The following is a 25,768-nucleotide window of genomic DNA, read 5'->3' as shown; positions in this document are numbered from 1 at the left end:
ACTGAGATACCACGAGAACTGACGAGATCAATCGTCAGGCAGCTCGGACAGCTCGCTGCTTGAGTCACTAGCTTCGCCCTCTTCCAGCTCTTCCTCCCTCGCCTTCCTGACCTTCACCTTCGCACCTGTCGGCTCTTCTGCCAACTCCCCCATCTCGATATCATCTTCGTCTTCCTTGGTCGAGTGCGAAGCCGCTGGCGTGGAATGTGACGTTGAGGCGTGCAACGCCGGAGTTGATGTACGAGACCTTCCTGGTAGAAATGACCTCGCAGCTGCGCTCAGAAGCGTCTTCGCCAAGGGAATGTCGTCGTCCGACTCCTTGTCATTGTCAACAGGCTCCTTGTCCTCATGGAGCTCGCCCGACTCCTCTCTTGTGTGAACACTCGCTGAGCCGTCCATGTCAACGTCTTCTTGCTCGCCCTCGGGTGCTTCAGGTGTGGGTGTAGCCTGACGAGATGTTTCTGCGGCATCCTGTTTACCCATGAGACGGAGCGTGCTGAGGTCGTGAATTATCACGTCCAGGGCTGTCTTCTGGGCTTGAATGTTACGATGTTGGTTGTCATGTTCGGCGCGGATGGCTGCCATGTCATTTTCCAACGACCTTATTGTCCTTTGATATCCGCGGTGCTTGAGCAACCGACCAATCAGAGCTTGATATAAAAGAGATGACGCACTCTTCGAGCTCTTCCCTGCTTGGAAGCGTGTTCACTTTTTCAGCAACCACATCGTATTCGATCTTCCGTTTCCGTTCCAGCTGAGCGTACTCCAGATCAGTCTTGAGTTGTTCGATCTGTCCTCGCAGACGATCATGTTCTGCAGCTATTCGGAGACAATGACAACATTGTTCAATGAAAGATATTAATGTGACCAGCATAACGCACCTATTCGTTCCCTCTCTCTTTGATACTCCTGGACTTGGCGTGCTTCGGCCTCGCATACCATAAGGCTCTTTTTAAGCGACAAGTGGAATGATGCCAGTTCCACGAGAAAAGCTTCGCGTGCATCGTCGGCAGAGGCAGATGCAGTTGTTGGGGAGGAAGGTGGAACAATGGGAGAGTACGCCACAGACGTGTAGTTGTGAAATTTCTTGGTCACTCGACGGAGAGCCTTCTCGTCGTTCGTAATCCGTGTGTGAATGATAGCGTCTGGGCATAGGATGAGACTACGGTGAGCACGTTCTCGGGAATCGCAGACACGCTGAAAACTCACCTTCTTGCTGCACACTTAGCGGTGGTACGACATACGCCTTTTCTGTGTCATTCGTACTCATTTCGACGCCGGACATCACTGTGTTGTTCAACACAAAGCTACGCTCGTTAGAGGATGCAAGAATGTTACGAGACAGACGAGGACTTCGAAGTCGACTGGAAATGGAGGTGTGTGACAGTAGGTGACAATACATAATAGGCATATTCGCGGAATGCAAAAATTGTGACGTAAAATGATGTGACCGAAGGAAGCAAATAGGAGCCTGTGACGAAGCGCACGTTCGTGCTCACCTGCCAAATTGGTCTAACACACTGGAACGGAGTCTCCTCCTTTTACTCGGTCTTCGACTTCTGTCAACTCCCATCATGTCGACACAGCCCTTACTGCAGCGTACGGCCGCCAAACGCATTGCCCTCCCTGTCCGAGTGGAACCCAAAGTCTCTTTCGCCAATGAGCGTACGTTTTTGTCATGGTTGCATTTCACAGTTGTGCTGGGAGGACTTGCGGTGGGTTTGTTGAACTTCGGAGATAAGGTAAGTCAGTTCATTTTGTCGAATATGATGTCGTGAGTTTGAACGTCTCCCTTCAGGTCGGAAGGATTAGCGCGGCCATGTTCTCCGTTGTTGGTCGGTGTGTCGTCTCTTTCAGAAGTAATCCTTTCTTACGACATTACCCATAGCCATGGCAGTCATGGTGTACGCGCTGTACACGTATCACTGGCGTGCTGCATCTATTCGACGAGGTGGACGCGGTCCGTATGATGACAGGGTCGGCCCGGTGAGTTCTCTCGGCTACAGCGTAAATATATACTCTAACCTTCTGCTCAGACAATATTGTGCATTGCTTTGTTGAGTAAGCTGGTGTTGTTTCATGCACATACGTGTGTCCTATTGACGTTATTTTAGTCGCCATTATCGTCAATTTCGCCCTGCGGTTTTCGGATATCAATGACTGATATTGAGATTCACTATGGAGTTGACTTCACTAGGATATGTCTAGCCCACGTTGGTGCTACTGTCTTGACACCTAGGACGCGCAATGGAACGTCCGGAGGTGCAGACGAGGACGAAGACGCGCTTAGACGAGCACATCTACCAAGATACGTATGTATTACGACTTGCCAATGCTATGTGGATACCAGACCGCGATCTTATGTCAGCAGTCTCAGACATTCCTCCGTTACCGTCACTGATAGGTGGACCATTTTGCACTAATTTGCGCGGTAAGTGGGTTGCAGGAACAAATCGTACCGCACGGGATTTACTCAATATACATATCGCAACATCGTGCGCATCGTTCATCGTGCACGTTGTATTCAGGTTCAAGGTCGCTAAACTTGGCGTGCATTACCGTCTGTCTTACGCTGTACCATCTCGACGATGCAGTGCGTACACAGCCTGGAAGGACTCATCCAAATATTGCCGTCTTCAAATGCATGTATAGACGCAGAGATTCTACTTCTGCACACGAGTATAGACAGGATTTTTGAGCTCATGGACCGGAGTTGCGCCTTCAGGGACACCAGGAATAGTCTTGGTCAAGCCCTGCCGTACGCAAGAATCGTCACGTTAAGTTCACCGTTGGGAGGATGTTGCAAACGGAGAGCGACACATACCAAGCTTTCGAACATGCAATTGTTCAGCGTTCGCTCGGGTTTGCGGCAAGAATAGTACTCCTGTAATTTCCATCATAAAAACATAACATGACGCATTACGGACTGGGGGAACGAACCTGGTTGTTGCGTTCCAGGCAATTCCAGTGCTGTTCGAACTCCTGGGCGCAGTGGTCGCGCATCTTGGCGATTCTTCACACGTATCATGCATGAGCAGGGCCGGCTAGCAGAAAAAATCGGGAGAGGCGTACAGGTCGGCCGCACATCTTGTCACTCTCCTGCCTTCCTTCAAACAGTGTTCCGGGTCACGGCTCTCCGCCTTGCAGAGCATGAAATCCTCTGGATCGGAATGTGAGTGATTGAGCAGCCAGGGCATCATTCAAATCAAATGAAGTAGAAGTAGATGATAGCACAACGGTTCGCGCTGCAGCATTGAAAGTGAGAGACATTATGTACACACCATTGTAGTCCTTGCAGTACGCTCCCATGAAGAACGCGGCACTCTTCAGTGGTGCACTGGTGGTTCCTAGCTCCTCCACCTTGGGGACATCGTCCGGGAGAGGAGTGGGGTCCTTGTAAGGCTTTGAGGACTCCGCCGGGTTGTGGTACACGCTCATGGCGGGAGAATGACCGTTGCACGTCGGCACGTAACGGTGAGCGTCGCTCGGCGCCTACGTGTCGGAGTTTGGTTTCGGTAAACATCCCGCGCCCACTGGCACCGCGTTCTTGTGCGCGTTCACTGAGCAGGCGTGCTCATCATGGTATGCAGCGATGATACTGATCGCACACTGTGGCACTAAAGCGATGGTGTGTATAGCCTCCGAGAGCACAACCGAAAACATACATCCTATTGCTCAAGACACACAAACTTACGGTCTTCCTCACCGCACCTATAACGGCCACAATTGAATCTCTGAAAGCTGAGGCACTGACAGCCCTGCAATCCAGTGTTATCGATGCGAAACTCTCTAACCCAGATGGCATGGATGTAGACGAGGAGCCGGTTCCCAAGGTGGGAGGCGTGAAGGACTTCGAGCTCAGCAAGAGCATTAGAGAGAGGGGACGTCCGACCGGGAGGTATGAGGTGCTGAACCCAGAGGCGATCGTGCAAAGTGTGCTGGTAAACTGGGAACCAGTCTTTGTGCAATTCAAGGACGAAAATGGTGAGTTCGATACATCTCTCCTTATGTGGCGTACATTCCCACTTGATACATTCGATGAAATCACCATTTCTCGATCCATCAATACTGTTCTACAGGTCAGCTATTGCCTGTCAAAGTCGTGATGCCTTCGTTATTCGATGAAGAGGACGAAGCGGAAATAGCAGCTGCGCGCAAGGGGAAGCGGAAGGCTGCTCCAGAGTCAGCATAGACGAACGCCTTCTCTGGAGAGCGTAGGATACAGCCAGAGCCGATGTACTCGAGTATGGTGGAGCTGCAGCGATAGCACGAGTTCTGTGCCACAGCAACCAATGACTTCCGGGAGTGTTTTGGCAGGTTGGTACACATGTATCATCTTCTCAGCAGTCTCCAAGAATAAATGTCATGCATGAGATCAAGCAGTGCGCCAGCTTTTTGGAGACATTGGAAGTAGAGCAGCGGCAACCTGACGACCTTCTTCGGCGAGCAAGTTATATGTCGAACATGCATTACGCTGCGAATAGAGGTATGGCATGAGTAGGAATCTCACCACGCAGGGTACAATAACGAACGGTGTCCATCACGTCTACTTGAATACCTGTTTGCCTTAAGTACTGATGTAGGGCAGGCGGTAGCACAGCTACTCTCTGGCCCGTACCAAAAAGGAGTATCTCTATCAATGAGAAGTCAGAATTCGCCTGCAATACATACGCAACCCTCGGGACGAGGATTACGACCACGAAACCTACCAGGCTTGGGCACGACCATCTCAAAGATCTCGAAATGCTTCTTCTCCCATCCTTCCCACAGCTTCTCCGGCACATTCCACAAGAAGACCTTTGCGTCAAGGAAGATACAAGCAGATGGGAGTATCATTCCGTCGACCAGGTGGATACCTCGGGCGGTTACCGTCTTGACTTGCACCGGAAGAGCAACGCCCTCGAGGATGTTATTCAACGCGCCTGACGCGTTCAATACGGGTCTAGAAGTGTGCAGAGTCCTGATACATGGGGTCCGGGTGATATTCCGGCGGAAAATCGCGTTCGCCAGAGAGCGAGAGAACATGCTGGTCATGGCAAGTAGTTCTAGCAAGCGCGCCTTGCCGATTACAAACTACACAACCACTTTAGTTACGAAGATTCAAACTCCGAAAACAAGCAATAGGTCGCCTTGTAAACTACTATTGCCGCCTCTCTCTCTCCCAACCGCCATCACTGTGGATTCACGCTTCTCTTTCAAGAGCTTTCTGTCCGGCTTCCTTGCAGATTGAAGTTCCAGCTTCCGTATTTATTATCTTCGGGACATTCTAATCGCTAGCGTTGCCATTTGGAATCCTCATGGCTGCATCTGCTGCTGACATTCGGAGCATCTTGGCTCTTCCTAACCCATCCTCCACACCAGGTCCATCCCAACTACGCAAAGTCCCCGCTACACGCAAGCCCGAAGGTATCCCTAGGGAGCTCTACGCCCTCATCGGTCCGTCCGCTCCTACACTCGCCGCACAGCTTGCGAAGCCTCGGCTCAAACAGAAGCCTAACCTCGGCGGCGGAGGCAAGGTCAAGTGGTGAACTCGCTTTCCGCGCCCACTTTTTCTCGAGGATTCTTTCTCATACTTACTGCGCCACAGGGACTGGCAGTCCTTCAGGAACGGCGTGCGCTCAGACTCACTGAGACTGTCGCACTGGGCAAAGGTTGGGACAGACCCTGACGCTGGTATGCCGATTCTCGCGCTCTCGTTCACTCGTTGCAAACATGCATATCCATGTATCTCTAGAGTATCCATTTGCCAAATATAATGTTCAGCCGAACACCTATGTCTATTCGCAAGACGAGTACACCCGCCTGCTTGAAGGTGAGCGTGTCACGCTTGGCAGCCGAGAGCCCTCTAGTAACGAGGTCCAAGATAAGGAATGGACGAAGGAAGAAACAGACTATCTGTTCAACCTCGTGCGGGAGTACGACTCACGGTTCTATGTTGTCGGTGATCGCTACGACTTCCCCAGCGGGCCTCCAAGGACCCTCGAAGTATGTGCTATCAACATCGAATCCTGGAAGGTCACTTATATCGCGTCATCAGGACTTGAAAGATCGCTATTACAGCGTCTGCCGAAAGCTGGTAAGGAATCGGCCATGGGCCGGGGACGAGGCAAGCAAGGCACAGCTCATCTCCAGTCTTCAGTTCGACAAAGGTGAGCATCCCACGATAAATCGAACTGTAGTGGCAATTGAGGGACCGCCCCTTCTCAGAAAAGGAGACGACGCGCAAGAAGTACGTGGCAAGTCTGAGCAATCGCACCCAGGACCAGATAGACGAAGAAGAAGCACTATACATCGAGCTGAAACGGCTTGAGCAGAATGAGCGCCAATTCAAGAGGGATCGAGATGAATTACTGCGCACGCTACTTGGCGTCGAGTCTGGGCTGTCAGACTTGCAAGTGGACGAGGACGGTCTTACGGGATCGCAGATGGACATCAAGAAAAAGAAAAAGGGGAACTCCAGTGCGGAGGTGGAGAGCCCTGTCTCAGCGTCGCCCTCGGGCTCGAACATGATATCTCTAGGACAAGCGATTCCCAAGAAAGCCCAGTCGGCAAAATCTGCTGCCTACGGTGAGTGTTGAGACATCCCTCCAACAGCCACTGCACCTCTGATACGGCCTTAGATGCTCTGCATTGTATTCACCGTACGGAAGTCCCACCGACCAATGGACCCTCCACGAAGGCCGCGCACCAGCCGGTTTACCTTCGTTCCTACAAGCTCCCCGCGCCCAAGATCACTGCTGCTCCCAAGGTCGCCCAGGTCTTTGCGGAACTTGGTATCTCGCACACACGGCTGGTCATGCCCACACGGGAGAATTGTCAACAGTTGGAGAGCTTGATTGAAGCGGCGACAGCGTTGGTGGAGACAAAGAAAGTTGTTGACAAGGTAGATCAGGATATCAGAGTCATGAAGGCGAGACTAGCGAATAGGCAGAGTGAGGGCGCAGACGAAGAGGGGGGCGGAGGAACGCCGATGGATGTTGACGAGAATGAGGGTGCGGAAGCAGAGGGAGAAGGGGAGGACAGAGCACAGAGTGTCGTCAGCACGAGGAGCACCCGGAGTAGGAAACAGGTTTGTGCCTATCTCCCTGTTGTGTATGCTTTACTGAACGCTGTGACCTAAATACTAGACAAGGCGATCGATGTCAATATCCTCAGTAGACACAGCTGGAACAGGTCCCACGAAGAGACAGAAGCGGTATTGAGTTCTGCGTGTCTCTGTTCATATATCCTATCATGAGCGATGGTGTGCTGTACCATACCTCATTTATGTAACATGCTAAGCACACGCTACTATCGGTGACCCTGATATGCAAACTTTTGCGAATACCATCGCCGTTGCTCACCACCTCATCACATGCGTTCTGCAGCATCTGTAGTACTGAAATCTACGAGGAAGTATTTTTTTCTGTCGTCGAGCATACTGTAAAAATCCGGTGTCCACAATGTCACATTTTGTCACACCGATCTCCCCGCTCACAGGGACAAAGAACGCGTTATCGAGGATCTAAACTGAGCTTGAAAATGTCACCCCTCCACCAGACTGAAACTGCTCTCAGAATTGTTTTGAGGCAGCCGTTCCTGTCGTCCTCTTGAAACTGTTATATGTAGTATTTAAGAGGTCATACAACCCTTATCCTATTTTTCTGAGGGAGGAAGAGGGACAGAACGAGCTGCAGAAGAAAAGTTCCCACTACTGGGTCAGTTCGCATATCAGGGTCACCGATAGTACTTGCGTGGACTGAACGTAGATAGTTTCCTCTTATGGAAGGTCGACAACCATTTCTGGAACGACACACTTGTCAGGCGTAGCAGACGCGATCGAACGCAGAGTAAATAGTCTCCGCTGGATGTTGTCCACCATCCGCCGTATTCGCATAGCGCGGCACTTTCACTCTCGCACTGCGAGTACGTACTCTCCACCATTCAGTCCAAACCACTCAATATATGTCTCCAACTCTCATGATCCGTATTTCAATCTTTCGCTCGAGGACTGGTTAGTTATTTCGTTGGACGCTACAACCGACATTGACTTGTTCCCGCGTTTGGTCAGGTTGTTTAGGCACAAGTCGCCAAAGGATCCCTTGTTGCTCTTGTATCGCGACCGACCATGTGTCGTGATCGGCCGTAACCAGAATCCTTGGAAGGAGGTGAACATGCGCGCCTTGCGCAAGAGTGGGATACCTTTCATCCGCAGGCGCAGTGGAGGCGGCGCCGTCTATCACGTAGGTCGCTTCACCTGTCGCATATATTGGCTATATGTTGACCCTGAAACTCCAGGATCTGGGTAACACCAACTATTCCATCCATCTTCCCCGCACCTCTTTTAGTCGGCACGCCACTGCCCAGGTGGTTCTCGCTGCTCTCCGCTCGCTCGGAATAGATGCGAATGTGAATGAGAGGAACGACATTTGTGTAGGGACGAACAAGATAGGTTTACTCCTCGTACCACGCGATTCGATCCTGATGGACACTGGTGTGCTTACGTCTCTGGATCCGCCTACAAGATTGTACACAACCGAGCATATCATCACGGAACGATGCTTATTTCTACTAGACTGGACTTATTAGGAGACATCCTTCGTGCTAACAAGGTATGTGACTCATCTACACCGACTCTTCGGAGGTTCGACTTACAGGATGTGAGGCAGGATACGATTGATACAAAGGGAGTAGTGTCTGTCCGTTCACCTGTATGCAACCTGCGGCAATACGATGCGAACCTTGACCACTCAAGCTTCGTCGATGCTCTCGTCAAAGCGTTTTGTCAAGAATATGGTATAAACGAGGAGGTTCGCTGCTACTTATCAGCAGCTTTGAGTATGAACTAATCTCGAGCGTCCCGGCTTCAGATACAAGTTATAGACGAGGATGCCGAGGTCGCAGGTAGCATCGAATATATTCGGCATGGAATGGCCGAGCTACCCGTGAGTGCCTCACTTATTACTAGTTACCGTAACTCACCAAATCCTACATGATTAACGGACACCAGAGTTGGGATTGGGCATACGGGCAAACACCAGAATTCACACAAGTGACCCAAGGGTCGTTCGGATGGGGCGACGTGGTAAGTTTATCTGGACAGTATACGTGCAAGGTGTTCAGGCCGTTTCTTCAGACAGCCAGCATCCACTCAAGACATGGTGTCATACTCCATTGCGAATTCACGACGTCGGAGAGCGAGCTGCAGCAGCGCTTAGATGGTATGGCAGGCCGACTGCAGCATCAGCGATACGGGTTCCTGTCTAATAGCATACTACAGCTTGATGATGTGGACGAGCGGCTGAGAGATGTATCACAATGGCTGAAAGCAGAGACAGACTGTTAATCCCTACATCCCTCCATTTCCTGGCGTTCGTTTGTGAGATTGCATACTCCATGATATGCGAAAGATGCCACAGTCAGAGGTTGGGCCAGAAAGCAAGCGGGTTATATGCACGATTACATAGGGATGTTGTGATGCCCCGTCTTGTCGCAGTATATCATTGCACTCGCTCTGTGTACCACTCGCTATTTGTTGCGAAGCCTTCTGGCGCTTTGGGTTCCGACTGCATAAAATACCAATCAGGACCGTCTCGAGAACCTATACTTGAACGTACCGCCTGCCCTCTCAAATGCCCCGTCAGCCGCTTGTCACGGTCCATCATCATCTCGTCCCAAGCATCGATGTGGTACCGGATAGGCTGTAAAGCACCGACGGCGCGTGGAAGTGATCAGTACGATTTGCTAGCACGCAACACGTAACGAGGAAATAATGTCTGCGCACCTTTCCCTGGTTCTGTGCGTGCTTGGAGACGTTCAGCGCGCTCCCGGCTACCACGAACATGCTCGTGAGCAGTCCTATACGGGGCATAGTAGGAATGAGCGCGTCAATTCGAGTCGCGGCCATGAAGAACGTATACCGAACGGAATGAGAGCTTCCCAAGGGATGGGCATATCTTTCTAGGTTGTTCAGCAGCTCTTAGATAGTCGTTCTGCACAAGTCGGTCGGGTAATGAGTGTGACACCTGTAACACTACGTTCGCCGATGTCACAGCTCACCCTGCACTGGCGACCGACCGCCAGAGGCTTTTCATTCTATTTTCTATAGCATGAGGTGTATCTCATCATATAAAAAGAAATATATCATATCCAAACTACAGAAATTTCCCCCAGTATCCGTATCGGCTGAAAGCCAGCCTAAGACTCAGTGGGATCCTCAAGACCGAACTTGCCCTTGACGATATCGGCAGCTGCAAAGGCAAAATTAAATACTGGTGTGGCTTCCGGAGGGTGGGCACATACCCTGTTCAGCAATGGTATAGACAATGGCTGAGAATCAAATTGTCATTAAGGATACCGTCGACATCCGGGATTTGAATTCCGCCCCACTTACCTTGAGTATGTGCTGCAATGTGCAGTGGTACCACCGAAAGGTCGACGACGCGAATGTTGCTTGTTCCGTACACCCGTTGCCATTTGCATATTAAAGACACGATAGTGACAAGAACGTATAGAACACCTTCAGCTGCGGATCCACGACACCATCGTTGGTCCTTGGTAACATAGAGCAAGAGCTGGCTGTATCTGGCAGACATAGTTGAGGCTTTCAGTGACAGGCAAGAGCAGAGCAAACGAGCTACTAACGCCAAGTCGTACTGGAATACTTCTTTATCCAGTCTGTGCAGATAAGCGAAGGTTATACGAATGCAACAACACAGTAACGGCACGTCCTGACCTAGCAATTGCTCGTCTGTCTGGACCTCAGGACCGGGTTTAACTCGCTAGCTGTAAAATTACGGTATCGTGTTATGGCGATGCCCGCAGAAATTGAAAAGACCGCACTTATCATATCCTTCAGCGGGGCAACTTGTGCCAGGCTTCGGGTATACTTGACTGCCTCAAGCCATATCTCCAAGTCTGGGTTAAATCAATGGCCAGTCAACCCACACCGAACCGGATGCGACGAGTACGGATCATAGCAACACACCCGTCTCGTGTTCGAAGTAGTGAGGGTCAAATTGAGGATCTTTCATAGGGTCATTGGAGATGGAGTGCTGGAAAGCCAGTCTCTGTGAACGAAGCGATGCAATAAAGCATTTGCTCACGATAGTACCCCTAGAGAAGCAATGGTTCATGGCTGCAAGGATAGACACATAGCGTTTGCCCTCCGCAGGGAGGTCTACCGCAAGTCAATGAGGCACTGTCAGGTCGCGAGAGAGACATATAGCTTACTAGAGCCCGATAACATCCCGGGGTAACTGATGAGCTCGCAGCTTGGCACAATTCCCTTCTCTAGCTGTTCAAGTTGAATTTTGTACTGCTCCATTAGTCCCGGAGGGTATGTATCCGCGTTCTTCATAATATTGATCTTGGCTGCTTGCTTAATTGTATGTACCTTGCAAGAAATCATCTGAGGGGTAACAAAGGCGAATCCAATGATGCCTATCGTGTAGAGTCCCGAGCCCGAGGCACTGACGGGCAGAAGAAAAATATTTATCAGTAACAACTTGAAGGCATTATGCTAGAGACTGACTGTAGTTCAAGGTGCTGCGCTGCAACTGCCGGATCGCGCAGTGCACACAAGGTATTAAATGGAACGTCACCGCGAAGCTCTGCGAAAAAACTGAATCTATTGGGACGAGGATCTGTCATCGTCATACATACCGAAGCTGACACCTATAAAGACATGTTCTTGTACATTGCTTCCGACGCCGGGAAGCTCCACTCCTAACGGGACATTAATTTCTGAAGAACTTCTTTGTTGCCGATGCCAGAAAGTTCCAAAATCTGTGGAGACTTCAGGGTACTGGAAGAAACAAAGGTTACTCAAAGAGCATGATATACAAATGATCAGCAGCGTGCAAACGGACCCGGCGGCGACGATGACTTCTTTCCTGGCATAAACGATATGCCTCAAACCTGAATGCTGAAATTCCACACCGGTTGCGGTCAAGTTGATATCCCCGACTTTCTCGTGTAGGATCTTAGTTACATCAGCAGAGACTAGAACAGTGAGATTTGGGCGATCTTTGTTAGGCAAATAGTATGCCTGCGAAATTATCCTCGTGAGAACAGCACAATGGGGATCAAATCCGGAGGTCAATACCCACACTTGTAGCGTAGGAACGGCCATGGGTAGTTGGATCGTAGCTTATAGGGGAGAAGAAAACGCCTGTGGGCTATTCCTCATGGACGTCAATGGCCCATCAATGTCATGAACTGCTAAGTGACATACATCACCGTTCAACTGTTAAGTACGCAACGTTACAATGAGCTGTAGAAGAGCATTTCAGATATAGATTATCGCACCGGGTTTGGCGCAATGGGTATACCAGCGTTAATGAGTGTCTTTGTTTTCAGCGAAATCAAGGGCTGGCAAAAGCTTGAATGGATCATCCATCATACCTGTTGGATTTTCAATTCTGCGGCATCAATAGTCGGAGGGTACGATACAGTAAAGGGACCTATGCCGAGAGCCAGATCATGAAGTCTCCTCCACATTCGCATGGATTTTGTCGCTTACCCTTTCTATTGGCGGTCAAATTATCACAGTTTAATCTGTACCTTGTCTGCACCTCTTTCTTTGGTAAAACAAATCTGGACGCCGTCACGCCCGTAGAATATGATGATGAGGACCTCACAACGTTCTTGAACTTGTTTGCACACACCCTCGCACACGTTTCAAGTACTTCTCAAAGTCCTTCCAGTTCCACCCTGGGTTTCCCAACCTCTCGAAGTCTATGCCAATGAATCGCAGCTAAAGACCTGAGATGGAATTGATATTATGCACTATTACTCACTGTTGATATCTTCTGCTGGCGGGATTGTCCAGCACAAGAAGTTGACGCCGGAGCTTCCACCTAGACCCTTGCCTCTATTGATATGTGAGTAATAGTAAACATCCGATCACGGGTATTTTACCTGTACCAGAAATACCGCAAACCGTCGGCTTGCTTCGTCTGAGAGTATACAAAACAAGTTGGCATCTATTTAACTTAGCGCCCAAGAAGGACTAGATACGGACAGTTTGATGGGCCCAACAAAAGGCATCATTGCTGAAATGGCTCCCATATGATGCAGGACGTACTATAGTTAATTTATGTGAGACCCCAGTGGAGAAATTGGACTTCACTGTAGACTCACGGATGTCAGGTTCATTAACGTGGGCTTGTCCAGCTTCCAGGATAACTACGGATACCCTGGGATCTTCGCTCAAGCTCACCGCCAGCGTGAGTCCTGCCGTCTGCACATCGAGTTACTATAAATCTAACTTGGCAATCGCGGACCTGGAAGAATATAGACATACTCCACCCCCTGTCGATGGCGTTAGTAAGGTGATTCGAGCTAACTGGATCGTTCTCACCGCAAATGATGTAGTCGAAGGAATTATCCGCCACATCTTGCAGAATTGCGGTCATGATGACAGTCAGATGACTCGATGGGAATCACAAGAGTGGGAAGTTGGGGAAGCACCACGGACAAGTCTCCCTTGATTTATAGGCAGACGCAACGAGACTCACCTCGATGACACGGTATCCACGATCACTTATATGCTCTCACGATGCGTACTTCGAGGTTCAAATGACCATAACTGCTCGCATTTGTCCGAGAGCATCAATAAGGCTCCAAGTGCTTGTCTCAAGATTTCTAATGAGCAGGGAAGGCACGCATTACATCAATAGCTCCGAGTATACTGTGACACCTAAAACCGTATGTGAGCCCGGATAAATGCATGACTTCGGTGACCCTCACTGTAATGCTATGTGAGCACACCAAATTGGCCAACATACTTGCGTCTGTGTCGAAAAGTGAATTGAACTCAATAGGAGAATCGCGTTTGCGGTATTTTGATGAGATCAGGAACTGTTACAATGCGATAACGCGACATCTAGCATCTGTGCGAGTGTGACGAATAAGGACAGTACGAAGCACGTAAACACGAGTTATTTGTTATTCTCGTGCGGTGGTGAGGAATTCCTGTCTCCACCACTCCGAATTTCTGGCAGGTGAGAAGAGAAGATCCAGTGTATTGCGGTGAGACAACAGTCAAAGCTTGCCCGCAGATGGCAAAAGCCTGACTGTTATGAAGGAGTCGAATAAAAGACACACCTCATGCACCGGAGCGCAAACCCCGTACTATCGTCTTATAACGAGTGGTATCAGTTGGATGCCCATGTTTAAAAACGTAACATGCCAGACGCGTTCACCAAAATACCCTGGTGAGATGATGGTCACCAATTGGAACAAGTCGCAGCCTGTTCATGCCATTTTCAGGAAATGGGATGCTCAGAAACAGGGGGGTCCACTGAAGTATACAATGCAGTTCTGCTATTTTACAGCATACGAACCGTTCCCTTACACCGACAAATGAGTGCAACGCAGGCGATGCACATGAAGTTGACACCCACCGGCACGCATGGAATAAATACAGTCACTGTAAAAAAATTAATGAGAAGCATTTGGTCACGGTGAATAAGATCTGTGCCTCTATGATTGATATGAGATTGTAGGGATCGATGCGAGTGGTTGTGATTTGCATAGTGGTGGGAAAAATGCCGGTGTCAAAGTCCAATCCTTCCCCCGTCTCCAGCTATGCCACACTCTTCTTCCCCACCGCCATGTTGGAAGTCCTGCTCCCACCTGGTTTGCCTGCAGCAACATTCCGTAATGGCAGAGAGGTGGCGTTCTCTCGACTGCCTGCTAGATGTGCCAACGAACGAGTGGAACGAGGGCGGGTAGGGACTGTACCTGCCTTACTAGTACGAGTCGTACTCGATACCTTCGTCCTTGTTCTCGTCGTGGCTATTGGCTTGGAGACTGCACGTGGCAATTCCGGGGGTAATGCGACTTTTCGCCTCTTGTGCTGCACGGATGCACTGTTGCTGATATCGCTATCGGTCGTGCCTGTGTCTTCGGTGTCAGTGCTAGCAGATGAATCCTGCGCAATTTCTGGGACTCGAGGAGCAGCTCGTGGTTTCACGTGCAATGGTAGCTTCGACGGTTGAGGCTTCCCCATGGACCTGGTTCGTCTCTTCACATCCCCATCCTCAGGGTGTAGCAGACGACGCTTGCGACCAGTCACCGACGAAGTATCAGATCGCGCTACAGACGCGTCGGAGTTCGTCCTAGTGCGTAATGAGGACCCGTCGTCAGTAGTGCTTAGTCGTGTTGACTTGCTGGCCTGGCTGTCGATTGATATCGAAGGAAGTAAGATGATTGGCGGGGGCACTATACGTTGACGCAACGAATAAGGCGTGCGCAAAGTCACGTCAAAGTCGTCCTCCTCTTCCTCCACGATATCGTCCATAGCCTCATCAGCGCTCATAGCAACATCATGATCGGATTGAATCCCATGCATATCGTCGTCGTCGCTCAAGCCGCCATCGGAGTTGGGATTCGATAACTCACGCGGCAACTGGAGCGACCTCTGAAAATCCTGCTGGTTCAATGGGGCTGTGTGTGCACTAACGTTGGGAAACACAGCAGGATCCTCGCGCTCCATAAGTTCTTCGGGAATATCCGAGAATGGCACGCCACTGGAGGGTCGTACGGGAACGGGAGCGACAATGACAGAAGCCAGTTTTGAAGATGTGGGTAACGGGGTCGGAGGATACGCTGAAGGGAAAGGAGGGTATTGTCTCCACTCATCCGTCGACGCTGTTCCCGATGAAACGGCAATGGCATATGTGGGAGGATTCTCAGTTGGAGGCGTGGGTAGTCCTGAAAGAGGATTGATGACCGGAGCACCGTAGGAAGATGGGGGAGGAGCGTCGTAGGAAGCAGGTGGAGGATACCATATCTGGTACGACGAAGGCTCTGGTGCACTCCTCGAACCCCCGTCTGGTGGATATGGACGTTTGCCTACGTCGTAATCATTGGCAGGACGTTCTGGTCCACCGACTGCCTGTTTGACCGAAGAGGCAGAGCTGCGGGTCGAATTCTTATATTCGCCCCGCGAGTAAGCAGGAGGTGAAGGGTACCATCGGCGGTAGACGTCCCTAAGGAAGTCGACTGGAATAGCTGACAATAGCAACATCAAGTCGCCAAGAGATGTTCCGAATTCCAAGAAAGCGTCCAACGTCGCGACATGAGGTTTGATGAGAGGGCGAAGACAATGCAGATATATGGGCTCAGCCCCCTGCATTCAGACAAAAAAATAAGCACAATAAATGGAAATATTTGAGACGGTAATGCCTACCCGGGCGCGAGTTAATAGGAAGAAAAGCAAGACAAGAGACTTTATCTCGTCGTAAAAAGGAATGAAAACCCTGACTACACCATCTAGTAATCTTTCGTACAATGAGAAACAGCACTTTTCCAGAAGTTCAGCCACTAGACAAATTGTCCACACGAAGTCAGAGACACGCACCCATACTATCCAGACGGCCATACAACCCTTCATAGCACGCTTTCTCTGACTCACGGCGCGAGCACTGGGCTGTCCGCCATTGCGCGTAGAAGGCGGAGGAAGTCTCAGGGTCTTGAACGTCTCGAAGACATTGAGAAATACATAGCAGACCCGCAATGCTGGCACTACCACGGGCATGGTGGTTCGTCCCGATCAGAATCACCGCCAATGCAATTCTGACACGTTCAAATAATATTCCAATGATCGTGACACGCTCAGTGAGCCTGACGGACCGCGATGAAATGAGATTTCGCCGCACAACTTAGCAAGACGTCGCACAGGTCCTGTAAGGAGGCTATAAGAATATAAGTATCGAGATTGCACCAGAATATGAGAGAAACCCAATAGAGAGTGGGGTAGTGGTCCGCTCGGAGGATAGAGAGCGTAACAAGTGATGCGCTGGATGTTCTTATAGTGACGGTGAAACGAGTTGTGTGTTCAGCCACAGGCGAGGCGCCTGCAGACGCGCGCGTCTTCAACGAGGCGGCTTACGTGATCAAAGACGCGTCACGGCAGCTATTGCTCTCAGCTCCATACCACGACGTCTAGCCATGGCTCCCTACATCCTTGATCCTTCTGCCCTCATTTCAGCCTTGCCAAAGGTGCTGCCACCGACCAAGCAGCGACTTGAGTCACCGCAAGATGCCATAGCTGCTCTCATACATACTGCTATGATTACGTTGGGCTTCCGTCTTGTTGCTGTGGATGATATTTCTCCAGCGCGGTCCATCTTGAACAGCGTACTTCCGGAAGAGTGGAACCAGCATGGTCCCGGAAATTACACCTTCAGATACAGGCATGAGCAGAGCAGTCTGGAGTTTGTACTGAAGGTCGTCAGGCTGGGCTCTCGCACCCTAATCAACTCGGTCGCGATCGAGGTATGTCCTCGCAGTCGTTCGCCCGAGGTTCGTACATGGTAATCAGTCGTTGTGCAGAGCGATAAAGCCGCTGCGCTTGACATCTCGACGAACGACTTTACTTCGCCCTCTTTTTTCCCGCATGATCTCAGCGCTCCCAATGCGCAACCACTTGTGCACGGCTTCATATCTTCCAACCGACTGGAAGACTTAATGTCTCAGTTCAAGCTCACGACCGTCCAAAAGCTGGTCCCTGGTCTTCGGAAGGAAGGCTATACCGAAATATCGTCCAGCTCTGGCGCATCTGCTAGCACCAGCCAACCACGAACAGATATTCCTGCTCCAGCCAGACCAGTGCCTCAAAGTCCTCCACAAGCTCCTGAGCGCTTTGTTCCTCCATATTCTTCCCCCGCACAAGGTATACCCGACATCGGGCGGCGTGATTTGGACCCAATTCCGCGAAATCCCTTCTCGCCGCCCTCTCTCTTCCCAGACAATGCAGGAGATGGGATGTATGTCGGTCCCGAGCACCCTATCTTTGGTCCCGGTATAAGAGGGCGAGGTCCTGGCGGGAGAGGTCCATGGGGAGGCGATGGTTACCTTCCGCCTATGGGTGCCCCCCCGGGTGCTCGATTCGACCCAGTTGGACCTAATTTGGGTCCTTTGCCTGGAGGCCCACCTTTCCCTTCCCCTGGGACATTTCCCCGTCCTGGGCGGGGGGCGTTTCCAGGCTCAGGACAAGAGCCTGACCCGGACGAGTTTATGCCCCCTGGAGCAGTACGTTTCTCCCATCTCATGGGCGAACACCAACTGATGATATACGGCAGGGTGACATGTATAGCTGAATCGAATATCCCAAGGACCGAGTGTAAAAGTATGTGATGTACTAGTAGTGTTCGTTTGGGCGGGTGGATTCCGGAGAATCGTCTTGTACAGGTCGTGTATACTACGCGGCGTAGCAGCCTGTGGTCTCTATACGTGGCCTTCCCCTTATACTACTACTGTATCTGATTTCTTAATTTAATATTGTTTGCGCATTAATATCATGTGCCGCTGGAAGCATTTGTGCTACGGAACCTGCCAAAAAAGGACTAGGTGGTGGCTCCAACTGCATATAAGAACCAACGCAACTCTTGCACTGGCTGCACCTTCTTGTTCTCACTTGTTCTCACTAACCATCCTCTTGAATCTCCACCTTGAATCTCTTCCTAATTGCGCCATGTCTTCACCAGCCCGAAGCCGTGTGTCACCTACCCGGACCAGGAACCGCAACTCGGGCGTGCCGCCTGGTTTTCTTGCGCCACCCAAGCCGCGCAGGATTGACCAGATGACCACGCGCGAGCTGCACGATTTGTACAACCGGAATGCGAAGGCTCTAGCAGAACCGTATGCCCCTTTCACTTTTGTCCGACAGTGTGTTTCATTTTGACCATTTGACGCTACCAGGACCGCCTCTTCTTCCACCTATGCACAGCGGATGAACGCCGAGCAGGCCGCAATCGAAGCCCGATTGGTTGAATTGGTGGGAGTGCAGGCAATACAAGACAGGCTTCAACGGACCAAGATCGAGGATGACCCTGAACCTATGACCATCGATGCAAGTGCTCAACGGCCAACACCAACGTACCGTCCCATTACCGCCAAGCAGAGAGCTTTGGCCGGATACGTACGTCCAAGCCATTTTCGTGATTGCCGTCGTTGTTAAGCACTGTGAATATAGTTGCCTCAGCCCAATGGCGCCCATTCTGACTTCACGTTGGAGGAGGCGATACGGCTTGAGCAGGAGGGCCATGCGCTGAACCTCAAACGGCAGCAGGAGCACATTGAACGAAAGCGACGGCAAGGTCTGCCCATCAAGGGCGAGTCGGAGACGCGAGCACAGATGGAAGCTCGTATGTGGGCATTTATGTAAGTCAATTACGGGGCTTTGCGACATCGTGAAACTGACTCTCTCAAAGGAACCACAAACCCACTGAATCTGACATGGAGGGTGACGACTCCTCCTCGGACGACGACGATCCATCTACATGGTTTGAAGACAATCAAGATGACGGTCGGAAGGGCCAGGATATTGTATATCCAGACGAAGAAGACTATTCAAAGGTAATACGGGTGGACGAGAGTAAGATACGTTGCTACTCCGACTGGTAAGATGAGACTCGCGGGTAACGTGTAGCGTTAGTGTGTATCATTAGGGGGCGTCACAGACGTAACAGTAGCAGACGAGCGTTAAAGGCGAGGAGCAGGAAGACTACAGCTCATCGCTAGCGAGCATGCACGGGGCAGCTTCTTCCACGCTGCAGCCATGACGAGAGACAAGCTGACAAGAACGGTGATGACGATTGCAGAGGCAAGCCAAGACAATAACGTACCGTTGTGGAACGTGCAAAGGCAACTCAACCGAGCCACAGTGGAACCTGAGGAGACTTGTCAACAACGCTGACAGATGTAATATAACGAAATTCCGTACCTACGAGGAACTCTTCCAAGCATATCGCACCTACGTAACGACAGTCAGATAATGCACAATGGAGGATTGAAAGCTCACATTCAATCCCAATCAGGGTGCTTTGTGCGGGAAGTTTGTACACAAGATACTTAGCCAGTTGAGGGGAAGTCCCGCTGCCCCCTTCCAAACAATTTTTGACGTGTGCTTCCTGCTCGGAAGCAGGACCCAGATCTGCCAAGTTCGTGTTGCACACCGGGCACCTGAAAGAAGGAATACTCAGCGACCCAGCAAAACATGAGGGAAACACCGACATACTCCGCCAGATCACTCAATTGCGAGCTGGACTGTCTGTTGCCGTTCGAACTGGGTAGTGACAATCTTTGTTGGTCGACTACAATGCGCTCCATCGAAGTGGTTCGCGTGGTATGCAGACCATTTGGGACGCTTGCGGTGACCTCTTCGTAACATTGCCGACATACTCGCTGTGAAGAGGCGGTAACAAAGGAAGGCTCAGGGAAAGATGGGTCGTGCACGACATCAGAAGGATCGAGTAGTGCTCTGTACGAGGAGCAGCGGTCGCAGAAGATACGACCACATCGACGGCAGTGCTGCAAGCAGGTCAAGGACGTCGCTTTTAACATGTGAGTAGCATGAATAACTTACATGCTAAGTGGGTAGGGCGTCAGCTCAGCGTTGGGGAACAAGGAATGCAGACTCACTCTGCGGATCAAAAAATTAAACCTACGGCGACACTCTCGGCATTCGCTGACAACTTCGTCCCGCTCCCAGTGAGCATGTACCTGATGCGGGGTTGGAGCGATCCATCTGGGAGTAAGAACTTTCTGAGGTGCTTCATGAGTGGGCACGCGGAACTCAGGTGCCTGTGAGAGGTGGGGAGTCAAGTCTGTTGGCCCTCGAGAGCCGCTAGGTCGATTGAAGTAATCTGTCACTGAAGAGCGGAGGGATGCAGGACGAGGGGTCGCCGGCTCCCAGCCAGGATAGTGGAATTCTTCATCGGAATCGTCGTCCTCGACTTCATCGTCTTCTGTGCGACCGTGTTAACGAAGTCGGTCAAGAATATATCCAGAGAGACATACCGTCGCCAGAGTGCAGCCAACCTTGCGCACCGCTCGCAAGTCTTCTTCGTTCCAGCTCTCGGTTATATGCGTTGTACAGTACCTCTGCCTGCGTCTTTCGTTCCGCGTCGTCGTCACCTGTCACTGTATGAGTACAATCATACGCGCGAGTGGATATGAAGACCTGCTCAATATGCCTTGACGCAGTTCCATAGTCGCCCGTTCCAGTTTGGCGATGGCCCTCCTAGCCTCCAGAGCAGAATTAGACCCGTTACTCTCATCCGAATCCTCATACGGGCTGCCAGCCATATACCGTGCCCGAGCCACGTAGTCTTGTCCGAATGTCATGCTTCTCATCGGACTGAGTTCTTGGCCGTCGCCGTCGCCGAAGTCGCTCTCATCAGGCTCAGTATAAGGAATCAATGTGCCATCTGCAGCGAGATGGTACCACGATCCATCCGGTTGAAGGAACGGTAGCGGAGGGATATCCAAACGTCGGCGCATCACGCGTACCCAGCGCCGACGTCTCACCCAAGTTTGTGTATGGGAATCCCGGCGGGAACTTGAGCTGGAGGATGAGCTAGCTCGGCTGCGAGAACCACTGCCACCGAGGCCCGCAGTAACGGCACCATTACCGTTCAACAGCCGTTCGAGTGGTGCCGGTAATTCCGCCGTCCACTGATCGTCTGAGTCGTCGAAAGAATGGGCGTACTGCCATCCATCTCCCGCATCGACACCGGGATGTGTGACGTCTAACGTCCAATCAGACCTGATCGAAGCCTCAGCAGCTGCGCACAAAATAAATTTAGTGAGAACATACAGCCAGAAGTGGCTTCTCTCCAAGCCCTCTCTCGATGGCCCATCATGAGAGCTTGGCTTGGGCAACGTCCATGGATCCTCTCGCAATGGCAAGTGCACATCGCTGCGCCACGCTGCAACCACCGTTCTCTCCGGTTCCTCGTCTGGTGAGGGCAAGCGCAATTCGAAGGGTGGGCGACGACCGTGTCTACCAAGCCCGGAGGCCGAGAATTTGGGTCGTCCACCGGACACGGCGAGTGTCTTCAGTCGCATGTCGAGCCTCTGATTCTCGTACAAGAGAACCGGTACCGTCGTATGTACTGCGAGAGGGTTATATTGTGCGGCGGTGCTGCGCCATTGATCGGCTTCAACTTTTTGGAGGACCTGAGATTGGAGTGAGTGCAACGTCGCACTAAGGATCAATACAGCGCACCTCGCAGATCCACACTTCAAAAACTGCTGCTGCAACATCATAGGCGGTTTCACCCCAGTTGTTCCTGACTAGAGGATCTGCCGATTGCTTGTTCAAGAGATATAATACGACAGGTAAGTGTCCCTTAGATGCGGCGTTCACTACAAGCAAATAGTTTCTCCAATGGGCAACAGTGAAACGACAATGAAACTCACTCAGAGGCGTCCATCCGCCCTTGCTCTTTACGTTGATAGCCCGGACGCCATCTATCTCGGAAGCAGCCCCCCCGCTCTCACATAACCATCTGACAATATCCAAATATCCCTATTTGCTGTGAGCCGATATATACGTAAGAAGAGTAAACTTAGGGCTACCTTGGAGCATGCATTGTGCAACGCAGTCCACCCATCTGCATCCTGGGCATGGACGTCGGCTCTGTCTGGTAATAGGTACATGATTACGGTGAGGTGACCGTGAAGTGCGGCTTTGTGCAATGCCGTCTATTCCATTTACTGTCAGACTGCAGTAAAGACCAGCCTGACGAGTCGCACGACACGTACCTCGCCCTCCTTGTCCTCGATGTCGGGTATAGCCCCGCACTCTGCCACCACTACGTCACATGTGAATGTCATGTAGAAATGCACGGCTCCGAAGACGACACTTACACCACTTGACGATGTCCAAGTATCCTCTACTTGCAGCGGCATGTAATGCGGTCAGACCTGTACGGGGGGAAGCATCGTTTGCCAAGGCAAAAGGCTCGACGTCGCTAGTCTCGATGGTAGCTCTGAATTGGTCCCGTACGCGTGTCAAATCTCCTGATGCAGCAGCAGCATGCAGGGCCTCAAGCTGAGCAGGCGAGATATGGCTCTTAGAAGTGGGATGAGGGCTCGCGGGACTGACAGGACTAGGAGTGCCGGACAGCGGATCAGGAAGAGACTGAAGTTCGTGCTCAGGCTCGGGACCCGCTGGAGGAACTGCGGACACGCCGGAATAGACAAACTCATCCTCATCGTCAGAGCCTTCCTGCATGGGTGAATGATCTGGAATGGGAGACGGTGAAACACTGGAAATTCTGAGATAATAACGGATATTCAGCCACGACGCGTCAACTCTGGCGGGTGCATAATGCTCACTCCTGGATGGTCCCTAGCTGATGTACAGAGTCTTCGTTCATCAGTGGAGAGCGCGAGGCCAGCGTGAATGCGGAGAACACGAACAATTTCCGACACTTCGTTCCGGGGTCCGCGGATTTTCCCAAACGGGTATCTCAGATATTTTTGTCGAGCTCGGGCTGCTCGGCAGGGTAAGTGCGTGGAGAATTGCTGCAGTGACGGGTATGTACATGTGTCCCCTTCCCCAGATCTACGATGATGAGTAGCTTACAGCTGTGCTGTACTTAGCGAGTCGCAACCGATATGAATGTATTGGAATGTCTGCGACTCAACCTTCCACGTTTTCAGTCTGATAAGTGGGAATGTAGTCACTGCGCATCGCAGAGGCCATCGAAATGGTGCGGTTGACAATAGTAGAGCTTGTGGCGTATCACTGTCGTTTTCGACCTTCTTCCGTGGAGAGCGCATCCCATGGTACTTGATAAATCACCAGTGTGCGACAAGTCACCAATCCGAACCCCTCGTATTGATCCCCTCTCGCACACTTGGTTCATATAACCAGGGAACCTCGCCCGTCCAGTTTCGCAGCCCAACGTACGCTCCGACAGAGGTGGGTGACACCTTTCTTCATTGGCTATCTATCCAAGAGAGTGCGATTGACGCCATCTTGACGATAAAGTGGGTGACTCGTCTGATAGGCCCTTTTCTAACATCTCAGCAGCTCAGCAGCCCAGGAGATATGCTCGCAGTGACTCGCCCTCATCCGACTCGTTTGCTGACTGCGCTTCGTGCATCTCTACTACCCGCTAGATCCGCTTCCAGGATGTCTACATCAGCCCAGTCCCATGTCAATGGCGTCAACGGCGTCAACCCACAGAAAGACCGTTCCAATCTCGTGCCGTTCTCCTCGCGATTGAAAGAGGGTAGGGCATTGGCCGAGGATGTTTGGTCAATATTCAAGTAGGTCCGTCTGCAGCCATCGTCGATGCGGGGTATGAATATCACGCAGTGCGGCCAATCTTCCCTCGGATTGTCTCAACCTTGGGCAGGGTTACATGAACTTCGCTCCCCCGGCCTGGGTCAGAGAGGGTGCCCAGCAGGCCCTGAACAGGGTTGAGACCAACCATTACTCTCACCCGAAGGGCAGACAGCGTTTGCGTGAAGCTATCGCGAAGCACTACGGTCCCCAGTTTGGAAGGGAGCTCGACGTGAACTCTGAGATATTGGTCACTAGCGGGGCGAACGAAGGCGAGATTTGACCGTTTCGAGTTGTCGCATGACGTCTCATGGAGGAGATAGGACAGTACTCTGTGTTCGTTGCCTTCCTGGAGCAGGGGGACGAAGTCATCATGTTTGAGCCCTTCTTCGACCAATATCTGCCGTCCATCACCTTCAACGGCGGTGTTCCCGTGTACGTCCCTTTGCACCCTCACACGGCATCCGACAAACCTACGAGCAACGATTGGGTCATTGATTGGGACGAGCTGAAGTAAGTACATGTGCCTTTCTTTCAGAATCCAAGGTACTGATAAGCGCATCTACAGACGGGCAATTACGCCGCGCACGAAGATGATCATCGTCAACACTCCTCACAATCCCGTCGGGAAGGTCTTCACTAGAGAGGAATTGGAGAAGATTGCCGCTCTTGCGGAAGAGCATAACTTACTCGTCATGTCAGACGAAGTGGTATGTCACATGCATATTGCAACCCATATTCTCGCTATCAACAGGTTTTTCTGCAGTACGACTTCCTGGTGTTCGACGACAAGAAGCACGTTCGCATTGCCAATTTACCCGGCATGTGGGACCGTACAGTGACTGTTGGTTCTGCTGGCAGTGAGTAACTAACTTTCGTCACGGTTTAATGTGGAAACCTCACCCGTAACTTAGAACTGTTCTCTGCGACGGGCTGGCGGGTGGGATGGCTGATCGGCCCGCCTTCGATCATCAAGCCCACTCTGGCAGCGACCACTCGCATAGTCTTCTGTTCCAACTCCCCTCTGCAAGAGGCTGCAGCGTATGGACTAGAACAAGTCAAGGAACGCGGATTCGTTGACCAGCAGGTCAAGGAGTATGATGAACGACGGAGAGTCTTGATGGATGCCTTCGATAAACTGGGCATGAAATATACCCGTCCGGAGGGCACCTACTTCATCTTACTTGTACAAGACTATCTATCTACCAGATATCATAGCAGCTGACATACATTTTATCAGGATATCTCAGGCGTGAAGTGGCCTGATGACTACCCATTCCCCGAAAGTGTCCGAGGAAGAGGGCGGGACTTCAAGTGCGTCGTATCGACCAGTTATATCATACTTGCTAATCATCCTTGTCAACAGAGCATGTTGGTTCATTGCGATGGAGATCGGAGTATCTTCCATCCCCGTGAGCGAAGTAAGTTCATCACAGTGCTCAGTGCATCGCCGCAACTGAGTCGTTGTGTATTCAGTTCTACTGCGAAGAACATACCTCTATCGGAGAAAACTACGCCCGCTTCGCCTTCTGCAAGGACGTTGACACACTGAAACGTGCCGCGGAACGACTGCAGGGGCTCGAGAAGTATTTGTAATAAGGGTCGACGGACGGCGGCATCTCAATCACTAGAATCACTAGATGAGGGCTACTGTGCGTTCTCTGTCTACAGGAAGGCTTGTAATATTTCTTGTCGTAT

General features: G+C 51.2%; 14 protein-coding genes across 14 annotated transcripts; 6 read left to right on the top strand and 8 right to left on the bottom strand.

Annotated features, from left to right (window-relative positions):
• Positions 1–27: 27 nt before the first annotated feature.
• SCP_0209640 (hypothetical protein) lies at positions 28–1,285 on the bottom strand (the record flags this gene model as incomplete). Its single annotated transcript, XM_027754875.1, has 4 exons — positions 28–610; positions 675–819; positions 882–1,145; positions 1,210–1,285. 4 exons carry the CDS (start codon positions 1,283–1,285, stop codon positions 28–30), a joined length of 1,068 nt encoding a protein of 355 aa, XP_027610676.1.
• A 289-nt stretch (positions 1,286–1,574) lies between these two features.
• On the top strand, positions 1,575–2,164 carry SCP_0209630 (Vacuolar transporter chaperone 1; the record flags this gene model as incomplete). The annotated part of the gene is made up of 5 exons (XM_027754874.1): positions 1,575–1,742; positions 1,799–1,835; positions 1,889–1,986; positions 2,037–2,061; positions 2,115–2,164. The coding sequence occupies 5 exons, from the start codon at positions 1,575–1,577 to the stop codon at positions 2,162–2,164; spliced, it is 378 nt and encodes a 125-aa protein (XP_027610675.1).
• A 499-nt stretch (positions 2,165–2,663) lies between these two features.
• Positions 2,664–3,438, bottom strand: SCP_0209620 (NADH-ubiquinone oxidoreductase 20.8 kDa subunit; the record flags this gene model as incomplete). Its single annotated transcript, XM_027754873.1, has 5 exons — positions 2,664–2,753; positions 2,825–2,884; positions 2,941–3,013; positions 3,073–3,160; positions 3,282–3,438. The coding sequence occupies 5 exons, from the start codon at positions 3,436–3,438 to the stop codon at positions 2,664–2,666; spliced, it is 468 nt and encodes a 155-aa protein (XP_027610674.1).
• Positions 3,439–3,579: 141 nt separating this feature from the next.
• SCP_0209610 (hypothetical protein) lies at positions 3,580–4,192 on the top strand (the record flags this gene model as incomplete). Its single annotated transcript, XM_027754872.1, has 3 exons — positions 3,580–3,582; positions 3,639–3,984; positions 4,080–4,192. The coding sequence occupies 3 exons, from the start codon at positions 3,580–3,582 to the stop codon at positions 4,190–4,192; spliced, it is 462 nt and encodes a 153-aa protein (XP_027610673.1).
• Positions 4,193–4,375: 183 nt separating this feature from the next.
• Positions 4,376–5,034, bottom strand: SCP_0209600 (predicted protein; the record flags this gene model as incomplete). Its single annotated transcript, XM_027754871.1, has 3 exons — positions 4,376–4,474; positions 4,533–4,633; positions 4,710–5,034. The coding sequence occupies 3 exons, from the start codon at positions 5,032–5,034 to the stop codon at positions 4,376–4,378; spliced, it is 525 nt and encodes a 174-aa protein (XP_027610672.1).
• Positions 5,035–5,297: 263 nt separating this feature from the next.
• SCP_0209590 (SWR1-complex protein) lies at positions 5,298–9,264 on the top strand (the record flags this gene model as incomplete). The annotated part of the gene is made up of 17 exons (XM_027754870.1): positions 5,298–5,524; positions 5,588–5,673; positions 5,735–5,812; positions 5,864–5,985; positions 6,038–6,149; positions 6,208–6,567; positions 6,621–7,069; positions 7,128–7,195; positions 7,769–7,993; positions 8,051–8,222; positions 8,278–8,507; positions 8,555–8,591; positions 8,649–8,789; positions 8,850–8,924; positions 8,990–9,064; positions 9,116–9,200; positions 9,260–9,264. 17 exons carry the CDS (start codon positions 5,298–5,300, stop codon positions 9,262–9,264), a joined length of 2,547 nt encoding a protein of 848 aa, XP_027610671.1.
• Positions 9,265–9,479: 215 nt separating this feature from the next.
• On the bottom strand, positions 9,480–9,933 carry SCP_0209580 (hypothetical protein; the record flags this gene model as incomplete). The annotated part of the gene is made up of 4 exons (XM_027754869.1): positions 9,480–9,545; positions 9,597–9,680; positions 9,764–9,837; positions 9,900–9,933. The coding sequence occupies 4 exons, from the start codon at positions 9,931–9,933 to the stop codon at positions 9,480–9,482; spliced, it is 258 nt and encodes an 85-aa protein (XP_027610670.1).
• Positions 9,934–10,176: 243 nt separating this feature from the next.
• On the bottom strand, positions 10,177–13,397 carry SCP_0209570 (GMC oxidoreductase; the record flags this gene model as incomplete). The annotated part of the gene is made up of 25 exons (XM_027754868.1): positions 10,177–10,229; positions 10,282–10,308; positions 10,373–10,563; positions 10,624–10,656; positions 10,740–10,764; positions 10,822–10,896; positions 10,967–11,033; positions 11,085–11,158; positions 11,212–11,450; positions 11,513–11,591; positions 11,644–11,655; positions 11,712–11,785; positions 11,850–12,028; positions 12,090–12,158; positions 12,215–12,226; positions 12,289–12,327; positions 12,385–12,443; positions 12,503–12,576; positions 12,648–12,717; positions 12,780–12,853; positions 12,901–12,938; positions 13,004–13,065; positions 13,123–13,222; positions 13,286–13,293; positions 13,343–13,397. 25 exons carry the CDS (start codon positions 13,395–13,397, stop codon positions 10,177–10,179), a joined length of 1,788 nt encoding a protein of 595 aa, XP_027610669.1.
• Positions 13,398–14,569: 1,172 nt separating this feature from the next.
• SCP_0209560 (hypothetical protein) lies at positions 14,570–16,525 on the bottom strand (the record flags this gene model as incomplete). The annotated part of the gene is made up of 3 exons (XM_027754867.1): positions 14,570–16,117; positions 16,178–16,291; positions 16,349–16,525. 3 exons carry the CDS (start codon positions 16,523–16,525, stop codon positions 14,570–14,572), a joined length of 1,839 nt encoding a protein of 612 aa, XP_027610668.1.
• Positions 16,526–16,938: 413 nt separating this feature from the next.
• SCP_0209550 (hypothetical protein) lies at positions 16,939–18,089 on the top strand (the record flags this gene model as incomplete). The annotated part of the gene is made up of 3 exons (XM_027754866.1): positions 16,939–17,265; positions 17,323–18,021; positions 18,072–18,089. The coding sequence occupies 3 exons, from the start codon at positions 16,939–16,941 to the stop codon at positions 18,087–18,089; spliced, it is 1,044 nt and encodes a 347-aa protein (XP_027610667.1).
• Positions 18,090–18,463: 374 nt separating this feature from the next.
• SCP_0209540 (predicted protein) lies at positions 18,464–19,395 on the top strand (the record flags this gene model as incomplete). The annotated part of the gene is made up of 4 exons (XM_027754865.1): positions 18,464–18,630; positions 18,691–18,910; positions 18,965–19,152; positions 19,203–19,395. 4 exons carry the CDS (start codon positions 18,464–18,466, stop codon positions 19,393–19,395), a joined length of 768 nt encoding a protein of 255 aa, XP_027610666.1.
• Positions 19,396–19,508: 113 nt separating this feature from the next.
• On the bottom strand, positions 19,509–20,100 carry SCP_0209530 (hypothetical protein; the record flags this gene model as incomplete). The annotated part of the gene is made up of 5 exons (XM_027754864.1): positions 19,509–19,564; positions 19,617–19,661; positions 19,715–19,744; positions 19,793–19,953; positions 20,009–20,100. The coding sequence occupies 5 exons, from the start codon at positions 20,098–20,100 to the stop codon at positions 19,509–19,511; spliced, it is 384 nt and encodes a 127-aa protein (XP_027610665.1).
• A 280-nt stretch (positions 20,101–20,380) lies between these two features.
• On the bottom strand, positions 20,381–23,156 carry SCP_0209520 (predicted protein; the record flags this gene model as incomplete). Its single annotated transcript, XM_027754863.1, has 11 exons — positions 20,381–20,413; positions 20,464–20,738; positions 20,791–20,907; positions 20,958–21,538; positions 21,590–21,951; positions 22,001–22,140; positions 22,195–22,303; positions 22,354–22,479; positions 22,540–22,589; positions 22,645–23,054; positions 23,116–23,156. 11 exons carry the CDS (start codon positions 23,154–23,156, stop codon positions 20,381–20,383), a joined length of 2,244 nt encoding a protein of 747 aa, XP_027610664.1.
• A 761-nt stretch (positions 23,157–23,917) lies between these two features.
• SCP_0209510 (Uncharacterized aminotransferase) lies at positions 23,918–25,666 on the top strand (the record flags this gene model as incomplete). The annotated part of the gene is made up of 9 exons (XM_027754862.1): positions 23,918–24,054; positions 24,104–24,342; positions 24,394–24,583; positions 24,639–24,780; positions 24,837–24,930; positions 24,985–25,256; positions 25,311–25,384; positions 25,437–25,491; positions 25,547–25,666. The coding sequence occupies 9 exons, from the start codon at positions 23,918–23,920 to the stop codon at positions 25,664–25,666; spliced, it is 1,323 nt and encodes a 440-aa protein (XP_027610663.1).
• Positions 25,667–25,768: the final 102 nt, after the last annotated feature.

This window comes from Sparassis crispa, assembly GCF_003851025.1.
Source record: "Sparassis crispa DNA, contig_000001F, whole genome shotgun sequence".
NCBI lineage: Eukaryota > Fungi > Basidiomycota > Agaricomycetes > Polyporales > Sparassidaceae > Sparassis > Sparassis crispa.
Note: the sequence above shows the minus strand (reverse complement) of the source record. Positions and strands in the feature narration are given on the sequence as shown.